This window comes from Mesocricetus auratus, unplaced genomic scaffold (assembly GCF_017639785.1).
Source record: "Mesocricetus auratus isolate SY011 unplaced genomic scaffold, BCM_Maur_2.0 Super-Scaffold_4256, whole genome shotgun sequence".
Taxonomy (NCBI): Eukaryota; Metazoa; Chordata; class Mammalia; order Rodentia; family Cricetidae; genus Mesocricetus; species Mesocricetus auratus.
The window spans coordinates 84,995,222-85,008,185 of record NW_024429182.1 but is presented as its reverse complement, the minus strand read 5'-3'; the positions used below and the strand labels follow the sequence as shown (position 1 = coordinate 85,008,185).

At 46.6% G+C, this 12,964-nt stretch overlaps 1 protein-coding gene across 1 annotated transcript in view; it reads right to left on the bottom strand.

Moving 5' to 3' along the window:
* Rras2 (RAS related 2) overlaps nt 1-10,918 on the bottom strand; it is a 67,133-nt gene extending 56,215 nt beyond the window's left edge. Inside the window, exon 1 of the mRNA XM_005075648.4 lies at nt 10,533-10,918. Coding sequence (XP_005075705.1) covers nt 10,533-10,640 — 108 coding nt within the window. The 5' untranslated portion in view covers nt 10,641-10,918. The remainder of the gene's footprint in view (nt 1-10,532) is intronic.
* Nucleotides 10,919-12,964: the final 2,046 nt, after the last annotated feature.

Genomic DNA, 12,964 nt, shown 5'->3' with positions numbered 1-12,964 from the left:
TTAAAAAAGAATAAAGTGTGGCTGGGATTGTAAGAGGAAGGTCACAGATACAGGTCACTTGTAGGTGCTTATTAATCACACTTGAGGCCTTGGGTTTCTACCCTTAGCAGCAGGAGTGGAAGGAAAAGGTAAAATAAAAAACTAACAATAGGCTAGCATAATTAATAACATATACTCTCTATTCTTTATTTTTATTGATGAGTATGAGTGTGCGCACCACAACATGTGGGCAATGTCCACAGAGGACATTGGATCCCCTGGAATTGGAGTTACAGGTGGCTGTAAGCCTCCCCATGTGAGCTCTGGGAGTGGAACCAGGGTACCCTGTCACAGCATCAAGTGCCCTTGACCACTGAGTCACGTCTCCAGTCCTCAATACACTATATTCTTAAAAACTGTTTAATGAACCTGTGACGTTTGAGTAAAAATGGCCCCCACGGGCTCACACACTTGAATGTCTAGTCCCCAGCTGGTGTAAACTTTGATTAGGATTAGGAGGTATGGCCTTGCTGGAGGAAGTTTAGCACTGAGGGCAGGCCCCCACGTGCTCAAGCTCATGTTCCCTCCCTCCCTTAGAATGTAACTCTCAGATACTTCTCCAGCCCTTCATCTGCGTGCTGCCATGCCCTCTGCCATGACAATGGACTGACTCTGAAACTGTAAGATAGACCCAATTAACTTTCTTTTACAAGAGTTGCTTTGGGGCCATGGTGGCACACCCTTAGTTCAGAGGCAGAAGCAGGTCGATCTCTGTGAGTTTGAGGCCAGGCAGCCTGCTCTACAGAGTGAGTTCTAAAACAGCAAAAGCTACACAGAGAATCCTATCTCTGAAAAAAAAAAACACACATGCACATACTTCCAAACATTGTTGTACACGTATACAATTTTATGTCAGTTTTAAAATGAAAATTTATTTGAGTGATTGTCCTGGTTAGGGTTATTATTAACCAAAGCAACTTGGGGAGAAAAAGGTTTACGTGGCTTACGCTTCCACATCACTGTTCATCACGGAAGGAAGACAGGACAGGAATTCAAACGGGGCAGGAACCTGGAGGCAGGAGCTGACACAGAGGCCATGAAGGGGTGCTGCTTACCGGCTTGCTCTTTATAACCTGCTTACTGGCTTGCTCATTAGAGCCTGCTCAGGCTGCTCGCTCATAGAACCCGAGTGCTCAGCAGTGGCACCACCCACAATGAGCTGGGCCCTTCCTCATCAGTCACTTAACAAAATGTCCACGGGGCTGCAGAGATGGCTCAAAGGTTAAGAGCACTGACTGCTCTTCTAGAGGACCAGTGTTCAATTCCCAGCACCCACATGGCAGCTCACAACTGTCTGTAACTCCAGTTTCAGGGGACACGACAGCAATACCCCATGATTCTAGTACCAATTTCCATCCTAGTTAAGGTTACTGTTGTTGTGACAGAACACCATGACCAAAGCAACTACACTTCCAAATCGCTGTTCATCACTGAAGGCAGTCAGAATATATGAGAACTCAAACTGGGCAGAAACCTGGAGACAGAAGCTAATGCAGAGGCAACTGAGGGTGCTGCTTACTAGTTTTCTCCCATACCTCGCTCAACCTGCTTTCTAATAGGGCCCAAGACCATCTGCCCACAGGTGGCCTCCCCCACAATGGACTAGGCCCTCACTCACCAATCACTAATTGAGAAAATGTCCTACAGGCTGACCTACAGCCAGATCTTATGGAGGCATTTTCTCAGTTGAGAGTCCCTCCTCTCCAATGACTTTAGCTCGTATCAAGTTGACATAAAACTAGCCAGCACAGTGGCTTGCACCTGTAATCCCAGCACTCAGGAGGCTGAGTCAAGAGGACTACCTTGAGTTTAAGGCCAGTCTAGGCTACATAGTAACTTATTGGCTAACCTAGGCTTACAAAGAGAGACCTATCTCAAAAAAGCAAATTTAGCATAAATAAATAAATGGAAGCTTGCTATTCATGAGGGTTGTTTATAAGCACTGAAATCAGAATGGAAATGAAAAATATATGCAATAATCCTGGATGAGAAAGTACTTCTTTGAGGGTTAATTATTCTTACCACAGTACACAAAAGACAAAGAAGCATGTTTAAAATACTATAATTCTGCACATTCAGCTGTTTTAATAAGGGGAGGACATTTAAAGGAATGGATGGAAGTCAGAAAAAAAAAGCAGGGATAAACTTCCTAAGGGTCAATGAGATGGCTCAATGGGTAAGGGCACTTGCCACCACATCTGATGACAAGAATTCAAGCCCAGAGCACACACGGTGAAAGGCAAGGACTGATTCTCACAAATGTCCTCTAACCTCCAAATGCATGCCATGACACACACACACACACACACACACACAAAAACACACACACACACACACACAAACACACACACACACACACACACGTGAAAAAAATTAATCCTGCTAAATACTTCCAGTTTTCCATAAACTATTTCAATAGTATTTCCAATACTATTACTTCTATTTTCTGGTTAAGCATGTTTAAGAAGATAAATAATTTTAGGTAAGTCCCAGTAGAAAAAAAGAATATACAAAGTCATCTACACAGAAAAAGACATACTTGACACAAAGAGGGGAAGCTGTTAGAATAAACATTAGAGTTCATGGCCAAAATGTGTATTAGTCTAACCTAAGCTCAGTAATCTCCCAAGACATCAACTACAAATTTAGAAAAGATGTCTTCAAACAGAAAAAGTTGCCCCCCCTTTATGACTTGATCTGGTTGTATTAGGCATGATTTTGCTTAATGCCTACCTATTATTTAACTAGACCTCTCTGGCATAACCAAACAGCATTGAGCATTATAAGTCCCAATGAGTTGACAATGCCCAGTGATGAATTAGACATCTTAGTGCCAATTAGAGTGTAACTCTGTGGCAGGGCACCTCCCTAATATGCCCTGGGGGCTGACTGTGGGAGTATAACTCTGTGGCACCTCCCTAGGAAGCCCTGGGGTTCCGGAAAACTTTGATATCAAAGTGAGGTCAACCAGGTCCCTCCTCTGTTAAGAGAAATACATGTTGACACTATGTTAAAACCCCAGCTACTTCCCCTCCATAGCCCATACTAGCCAGAAATGATCCTCCTACTGAAGCCTCCCAAGAGCTGGGATCACCAGTATGTCCCACCACACCCACCATCTCACTTACTAGTTTAAATATCCAGTGATGATTCTTGCTTAATCATTATGATTGCCAGTCATTTGCTCTAATTCTGTTATTTTATTTCCTGTGTGTTCATTCATTCATTAGTCAGAATTCTGCTCAATCACTTATTTATCACAGATCAAGTTTGTGCTTTGTTTTGAGACAAGGTCCTGCCATGTATCCCAGACTGGCCTCAAACTCACAATCTTCCTGCTGCAATCTCCCCAGTGCTGATTAACTTCTTAGAGTCTTTTCAGGCAATAAGCAATTGTCTATTTTAATGATAAAACCATCCCCAACTCCTCCAGACTGGCTCCTGACTTCCTCTGACAAGTTCGCATCGTTTTGTTTTTTTCTGAATACTTCCTTGGACTGAAAGATACTCCAAGCTAATCTTGTATTTTCCTACCCCAGCCCTGGAATCAGATGTTTCTCTAAAGTCCTGCTGTCTCTGCAGCTCTCAACGGAGCTGGAAGAGTGCTCAGGTGCTTGCAATGATCCATATGCATGCAAAGTTATGTGTCCATAAACTTTTTAGAGTTCAGGCCAGTATCCTCAATATCAATCAAACATTCAAGTTATTCTAACCTTTTCCCTTGCCAATTGTTCAGCCTCCTTCACTCCAGCAGTGAGACAATGGCCCCTATTTTCCAAAATGCATTTGTGTATTTGCTAATACTATATACAAAAGGGCCATAAAAGGTAAACCATGCCTATGGGAAAAAGAAAGGAGGGAAGGAGGAAGGGTGGGTGAGACAGAGAGGGGAGGGAGGAGGGGCCAAGTCTATCAACCAGAGTTCAATGTTTGCCTCAGGTTCTTTCCTATCCTGAGGACACAGTCCAAACACTGGGTTCAAAAGTTACCTGAAGTATTTCTCCTGATCCTTTCAACATGTTTGCTGTTTGTCTGACAGGTTAGTCCACTTGTGTATCTGTATCCCATCTTCTGTTCTTTGTTTCCTGGGACAAGATCTCACGTAGCCTATGAAGGTCTGGCCCTCCTAACTCTACTTCCCAAGTTCAAGGAACAGGTTTGCAACCCCCATGCCTGGGAGCACCCCACCTTAAGATGTCCCTTTTCCTTCACTGCTCGATTGTATTAGTGTTTGCTACTTATAGACCAAGTGGTTAAAACACTAACATGATTCCAAAAGTCGGAAAATGGTACTCAGAAGGGTCACTATCCGAATACCCATCATCGCTTCCATTTCATTTCTACTCCGTCTCCAGGTAACCAGCTGCTTCAATCTCTCAAGCATCTTTTTCGGTTTGGTCTCCAAGAGCAAATACACATTTATTTTCTGCATTCTCCTTTCCTTCATACACTATAACAGGAGATTTTTTTAATGTGTTGTGTATGTAATATAAGTATATACACGGGATGCACAGGAGTGTGGAAGTGTGAGTAACATATGTAAGTGGAGCCCAGAAGCTTCCACCCAGAAGTCGGGTGTCTCCTTTAATCACTCTCCATCTTATATTTTGAGGCAGGGTCTTCCCCCTTGAACCCAGAGCTCAGGGATTCAGCTAGTCTAGCTAGGCAGCTTGCTCCTGAGAGCTAGACTCCAGAACCCACACTTGCAGAGCAAGTGCTTTACCTTCTGAGCCATATCCTCAGCCCCCAGGAATTATTTCTGAACTTAATGTTGTTTTATATGTATGAATGCTTTCCTGTATATATGCCTGTGCACCATCTGTGTGCCTAGGGCACAGAAAGGCCAGTTGAATCCCCCTGGAACTGGAGTTAGAGACAGTTGTGAGCCACCATGGGGGTACCAGGATTCAAAACCAAGTTTATAAAGGAGCAGCCTATGCGCTTAACCCCTGCGCCATCTCAGATCTCTCATCATTTGGGGGTGGGAAGGGAGACAGACACAGAGAAACATTGGGGTGGTTTGAAATAAAATGGCCCCCAAAGGGAATGGCACTATTAGGAGGTGTGACCTTGTTGGAGGAAGCCTGTCACTGTGGGGACAGGCTCTGAGGTCTCTTTTACTCAAGTTTCCCTCAGTGTGACTTTCAGTGGACTTCCTGTTGTCAGCCTAGCAAGATGTAAAGACTTTCAACTCCAACACCATGTCTACCTGCACGCGCCATGCTCCCCACCACGATAATGGACTGAGCCTCTGAAACTGTAAGCCGCCCCCCACGATTATGTTTCCTTTATAAGAGTTGCAGTGGTCACAATGTCTCTTCACAGCAACTTAATAAAATCTATGTGGCCCTAGATGGCCTAGAACTCACCATACAGACCAGACTAAGCTGCAAATCACACAGCTCTACCTGTCTGTGCCTTGCTAGGATTAAGGGTGTGCTCTACCATTCTGTCCCTTAGTTTTTTCATTAACCAATGCATCATAAGGAAACACCCCACAGTTCATTGGGACCTTCTCAATCTTTCTTGAAGCTGTATGTTTCACTGGAGAACTCATCATTTTAGTCCACTATTCTACCTTGTAGGTGGCTTCGGATTTGTGTAATTAACAATAGTAACAGTGCCACATGTGCATTCCCATGCTGCTCAACGTGTATCTTTAAATTTCTAGATTTAGAATTGTTGAGTCAAAAGGTAAGCATAAACACCCATCAATTGTCCCCTAATCACCTAAAACAATGCACTAAGAACACTGTCATGATGGTACCCACTGGAGGGGAAACAGGACGAGCAGGAGGCCAACGCCACTCTCAGACACACAGCAAGTCCCAGCCCAGCCTGGGGTATAAGATCCTATCACAAAACAGTCAACTAAATAAAATGCAAAAGCTTAAAAGTTGTCTGGATGTAGTGGCGCACACCTTTAGTCCCCATACTCAGGAGGCAGAGGCAGGTGGATCTCTGTGAGTTCAAAGCCAGCCTGGTCTTCTACAGAGTGAGTTTTAGGACAGCAGAGATACAGAAAAGGAGAAGAGGAAAAAAAAGCCTAAAAATTCAAGTTAGCACACAGAGATACACAGATGAGAGGACAACTTTCAAAGCGTGGTTCTCTCCTTCCATCATATGGTTTCCAATGGATTTCTGGTGGCAGGGCTTTGCCCACTGGGCCATCTCATCTGCTTTTGGGTGGCTAACTTCTAACTACAGCACGCATCTCTGAGATGCAGCAATGGAACAGCGCTGATGTTAAAGGCACAGCCTTGGCATGTGGATCAAGCAACTACTGACACAAAGAAAGGACTGCAGATTTCAGAACTACATCTAGGACGTGTGCCCTAGGAAAAGATATGGAAAAGGCATTCCCCACAGGCAATGTCTAGGAAGAAACAGTGCTTGAGTCGGCTGTCCAGGCTAATAGTCTTAAGACTAACAGTGGGAAATGAGAAACAGAAGCTGAAATGAGAAACCGCACAAAGCGCTCATGAGGCTGAGGCAGGAGGACCTCGAGGTCCAAGCTAGCCTGAGATATAACCTGAGGCCACCTAACCCCTATACAGCTCAAAAATCTGACAAACAGTAAGTTAAAAGCTAGGATGCTTAAAGAACAGCAATGGGGTAGTTTGTGTTTCTAGATCTGTGAAAACATGTACAACCTCTTCTCGGAGTTGTCAAAGAAACCATTAGCCCCAAAACTTAATGCTCCCACTTTTTTGGCTCATGTCTTTGTTTCCTGTAACTGGGGACTGAACCCAGGGCCTAACAAATGCTAGACACATGTGCTGTAACTGTCCTGACAAGACAGCAGAGAAAGCAACTTGTGCTGTCCAACTTGTTGAAACAATGGACCCAAAAAAAAATGAAAACTTCCTCCAGGATCTCATGCTGGAGAAGGAGAAAATCTCGAGTCCTGGTGTCATTCAGAAGGAGTGTATGTCCTAGGATGAGATTTCACACAGTGATGACAATTTGTCAGGCCTTTTTAAAGGACAGGTTATTACAAACAGGACCACATCTTGATCAGGTCATCTTACTTATGCATGTGCCTCTTTCCTCTATTTAAACCCAAGCCTCTTGCGGTACCCCAAAGACGAACTTGGGGATCACTAGTCCTCTTTATTTGTTCTTCATCCCAACATCATATTCAATAAACTTACTTTCTCTGCTTTTCACCATTGCTTGTCTCTTTAATTGATGTATTAGGGACAATTTGCAAAGCCTCGCTTGTTTGTGCTTTGACTCTGAAAACTCCAGTAGCAGTACTACCACTAAGCTATGCCTCAGCCCCATCGTTTCTTAAAATCAATTCCAAATTAATCAAGTTTTCCCAAAGATAATGAAATCAAGACTCTTCCTCTAAGTACCTCATGGTGAAGGGGGGAGGAGGGGTAGAGGCGGAAGGGAGAAGACTGAAAATAATGGACTACATTATGGATTGAGGAAAAACTACAAATTTTGTTTTGGAAGAACATCAAGATACTGAACAGCCACAAATAAAGTGATCACTGACTTACTCAGTCACGGCTGTGCCGAGTGGTTTGATTTGTTGGCATTTTATTTACTCCAGAAACCCTCAGCAACTCTTTTTTTTCCCCCCTTTTCAAATGGGAAATTGAGACCTAGAAACCTACAAAACTAGACCAACTAGACCAAAGACATCAGCCAGTCAGAACACAGAAGAACTGTAGAATTACACAGGGGTGGAGATCTATTCAACCAAAATCAGTGCTTCATAGAAATGAACCCAGAGTCCTAAAGAAAAGATGGCAGTTGAAGAGACCCCACCCCCACGCCACTACCAGTTACCTGGGCTGGAAGAAGCTCAGACACCCACCCAGCTCTCTGTCTTCCACTCCATGTTAAAAACTCACCACTTAGGTGTCCTATTCACCAATAGAACATACAACGATTTTCAAAAAAGTATGCGCTGCCAGGCTGGGTACAGACCTGTAATCCTAGTTACCTGAGATGCTGAAACAGCGGCATCAGTCGTTCAAGACTGGGTTACAGAGCTCAAGACTATCCTACAAACCTCAGCAAGATTCAATCTTAAAAAAAAAAAATAATAGTAACAAGTTTTAAAGGGAAGGGACCAATGGTACAACACTGGGTTTGATTCCTAGCACCTGGTGAGGTGGGGAGAGAACAGAAATTGGAAGATTATCTCCATATGCATGCCTCTTTAAAGGGGGCGGGGATTATGATGTGGTGTATATGTTTACGAATCATATGGTGTATTTATATGTGTGTGTAGATATAGATGATAAACTGTGACTTTAGTTCCATAATCTAAGGTTAACAGAGTAATGGATGTAGCCTTTCTATGAAGTACACAATGTCCAAAGCCCTGGATATGTTAATTCATTTGACTTTCACGGCTGTATAACTTTATTACCCCAGCTTACAGATGACTGAAAACCAAAGGACAGACAGGTTAAGGAACTTGCATCATGCTTGGAAGAGTGGCAGAGTCTCCACACAGGTGCTGAGCCTCCTTCCTCCTCACCAAGTCAACCTCAGAGCCTATGTTCCTGTTTCGTGAGCACCAAAAGCCCCAAGTCACACATGCCTCTCCCACTCCCAGCTCCCCACAATCTGCCTCCTCTTTCCAATCTGCCCTGTGACTCCCCACACTCATCACATTTCCACTAAGTCCAATAAGACGACATGGTGCTCTTTTTCAGGTACTAGGGATCAAACGCAGGACTTCCCACAGGAAACAAACCACTCTATACTGAGCTACATCCCCAGCCCCACAGTGCATTTTAAAGGTTTATTTATTTAATGTACATTGGGGTTCTGCCTGCATGTATGTCTGTGTGAGTCCGTCAGATCCCAGAACCGGAATTACAGATGGTTGTAAATGCCATGTGGGTACTGGGAATTGAACCCCAGTCCTTTGGAAGAGCAGCCAGCTCAGAACCCCTTGAGTCATCTCTCATTTTTTAAAGCCTTCCCACATTGACTTTTTCAAACCTGAATTCCCTTTGCACAGAGTATACACTGCATGAAGCAATCACGTTCAGATAGTCCCTCCCTCAAAAACGTAAATGCTTCTGATTTATATCTTCTAAGCAATACTACCCATCAGTTCTGGAACCCAGAATTGTCCTCTGACTTCTGGACCCTTCCAACACCAGCCTGAGACAGTTAGCTGTGACTTATTTTGCTGGGTCAGTCACTTAGATGCCTCTCTTGGCCCCAGGCAAATAGTACCTTGCCTAAAAGCCTGACAGAAGTCGGGTTTTAAATTTAAACCAATCTCAATTCTCAATGGCCTGACCCCATCACCTAGGGGCATACTGTGTCCGTTCATGACATAAACACCCTCTCTGAATACAAAGGTTTGAGCAGTACTTTTTAATCCTAGGGAATATCACGGGAGCGATTGTTGTTCATTCAATTGATGTGAAAGCTGACAATCACACTTAGGTTATGGAACTGTGCATCTTAATGACACTATAAACCTCACAGTTTATAAAGAAACAAAATAAGCTATTCAGCTCTACCAATTCAATAAATGGGTGAAACAGGATAAAAAAAATGCCACCGGTACTCTTTGACACAGTAAAAATACCTTTGTTACTTAGCAGGGTACCTGTGCTCTCCGAACATATGCCACGCCTTTCAGGATGACAAAAGCAAAGAGATCTACGGTTGCTTTTCTTAAAAGCAAAACGAAAAGAAAAATCATTCGGACCTCTTAGCCAAGAATAAAGTCTAAGGATGAATTTCACCTTCCTTTTCTTTGACACAACCCGACTTTCCTCCTCCAGCAACCAGAAAAGGGGGGGAAGGGAGCTGCAACACAGAACTCACACTCTCCTAGCTGGGCTCATCCCAAACTTCACCTAAGCGCGAAGCAGGCAGGCACCGGGAATTCCGAGGAAATGGTCTCGCCCCAATCAAAGCACATTTTTAACTTCCTCGAAACCATTATTTCCCTAGGGCACGATCAAACACTCCCCCCCGGACGTACCACCTCAGAGACTACTTGTAAGAGAAGCTCAAACACACACAAAGAGAAAACACTGTTGGGAGCCAGCGGCGCGGAGTCGCGGCCAAGTAGCCCCGGTCACCGGGGCCACCGAAACCACCGAGGCATGCTCTGGGTCCCCACTCCGGCCCTCGGGGCAGGAAGCCCGGCTCCACCAGGCGGCTGCTCCCCGCGGGCTCCCGCCCCGACCGCAGCGATAAGGTGGAACTGTGCTTCCCACCCGGGCAGCTCCGCCCTCCGGGCCACATTCCTGAGAAGCCCGAGTCCCCGGACGCCGCGCCGGGCGCCTGGCGGGCAGCAGCGCGGCGCCGTGGCCACAGGGCAGGAGAGCAGCGCCGACTCCTCACTCACTGTTCTTGCCTGCCCTCGCAGCTGCGCGCCCTGGCCCCGCGCAAACCGCACCCGCGCGCACCGCACGCGCCGGAGCCCCGGGCGGGGTCGCCACGGCCACAGGTAGCGCCACCCCGCCGCCGCCACCCCGCAGGCCCGCTCCAGACACCTGGATGAACTGGATGGTGAGCGCCGACTTGCCCACGCCGCCGCCACCGACCACCACAAGCCGGTACTTCTCCTGGCCGGAGCCGTCGCGCCAGCCGGCCGCGGCCATCGGGACACCCCGAGCCCAGCCCGGCCGCCGCGCGCCCTAGGCCCGGCTCCGGGGACGAGTGCGGCCGGCTGGGCGACAGGCGGTAGGGCGCGCGGGGCCCGTGAGTGGCCTGGAAGGCCGCGGAGCGCTATCCCCCGAAACGGCTGGGAGTTGCCCGAGACGCTGGGGAGCCGGGAAGGCGCCGGGGCAAGAGGACGCAGCGACCAGGGAGAGCGCTCCTCTCTGCGCCTCTGCACCGCAGCCGAACGCAGCCTCCAGCACCGCTACAAATGGCCGTCTGGGGGCCGGGCCGCCGGGCTGGGGTGCTACATATGCATGAGGGGGCGGGGCCAGACCGCACCCGCCCTGGCTGAAGCTCCGAGGCGCACTAGGCTACAGACCCCGCGGACCTGCCCCCTAGAGCACCCTAAGGAGAGGGAAGAAGCCGGGAAGACTGACTGCAGTAACAGTAATTGCAGAAGTCAGGGATCGTGCTCATGAAAGAAACAGCCTGTGACGGTGTGGGTGAAAAATAGAACTGTTGTCGTATTCACTCAACTCCGTACCCTGTTTTCGGAATGCAGATGGTCTGTATTTGTTTAAAAATAAAAAGTATAAGGCAGTGACTGAGGAAGATGAGAGCTGTCCAGATAACTAAACATGTGGTGGACGGACTAGTAGCAGTAAGAGTAGATGGGTAGTGATTGAGCTTGTATGGGGCCACAGTGCATGTCGACAGATGTGGGGTGCAGATCTCCGGTCCTGTTTATGTGTGAGAAATGTGTGGTAACTGCATATGAGGGTCGTGAGAAATTTGCAGGCAGTGACATGCCAGGACAGTGTTCTTTTCGAACACAGCTTCTATGCACATGATCACGTCCTGGCTCTCAGAGTCCAATGGGGGAGGCAGCCAGGACAATAGGCACCTTGTGCGACATGATGATAAGGACAGCTGCACAGCACTGAAGTCCAAGGTGCACTCACCCCAGAGCTGTCCAGTCAGAGGTTTTCTGAGAGACCTGATGAATAACCTTGTAAACAGATGTGTGATTGGAAGAAAGCATTCCAGGGAAAGAAAGCCATACTGGACCGCAAATGGTGGCCCTTGCCTTTAGTCCCAATATTCTGGAAGCAGGAGCAGGCAGATCTCTGTAAGCCCAAAGAATTCCAGGCCAGCCTGATCTGTGTAGTGAGTTCCAGACTGGAGCTACACAACGAAACCTGGTCTGAAAAGAAACGAAGACTGAAAGAAAAGAAAACCAGATGTGCAGGCAGGCAGAAGTTAGGGCTGACAAGGAACACTTCTGTTATGTGGTTTTGAATGTGCTGAGGGGAGTTTAAGGGCTAGCAACTGTAAACAGAAACTCGCTGTATGTGTGTCAGCTTAGTTAATAGCGTAGGAATACACCTCTCTGTAGAGGCAATGTTAGGTTAAGGCTATGATTCTCAGCCTGTGGGTCGCGACCCCATTCACAGGGGTTGCCTAAGACCGTCTGCAAACCTATCGGATACTTACACTATGATTCATAACAGTAGCAAAATTACAGTTATGAAGTAGCTACGAAAATAATTTTATGGCTGGAGGTCACCACAGCACGAAGAATTGTAATAAATGGTCAAAGCACCGAGAAGGTTGAGAATCACTGGGTCATAGTCTCAGAGGGTAGACAGGATCAAATCTCTCCTCTTCTCCTAATGGCATGGTGATTGGAACTTAACCTCTGTGCTCAACTTCCTCTTCTCTCAATTAAGAGCACGGAGCCAGTGGACGGCTCAGAGGAGAACAGCACAAGCCTGGCAACCCGGTCTCTGGAACCCACAATGGAAGGAGAGACCCGACTCCCAAAAGTTGTTCTCTGCCCTCCATGTATGCCATGGCAGGTACTCACTTTCACTCACGTGCTTACATCATACGCATACATACAAAAGTATGCAGGACATAAAACATTGCTGGTGTGGGGTACGCATGGTGGTTTTTACAATATGGTTTCAAGTTCTCGAACACACTAGTGTGTATACGAGTTCTAATAGGTCTTAATAATAATGAAAACACGGAGTAAAAGCTGAAGGATCAGAGAAGCAGAGCAGCCAGTCACTAGAGTTCTTACCTCTCCCAATGCTCAGACCAAAGGGGCGATCCTGTCCTCAGACTGTCTTCTCAGAATGCAGCCTCAGACTGCCCTGAGCAACAGACTCATTCTGCCTTATACCACTCTCCTCCCAGCCATATCGCTCATGTCTCCACCTCCCTAGTGCTGGGATTAAAGCATGGGACCTCAAGTGCTGGGATCACCTTTGTGTGAGCTCTGTTTCTCTTTTAGACAGATTCAATCTCGTGTAGCCCT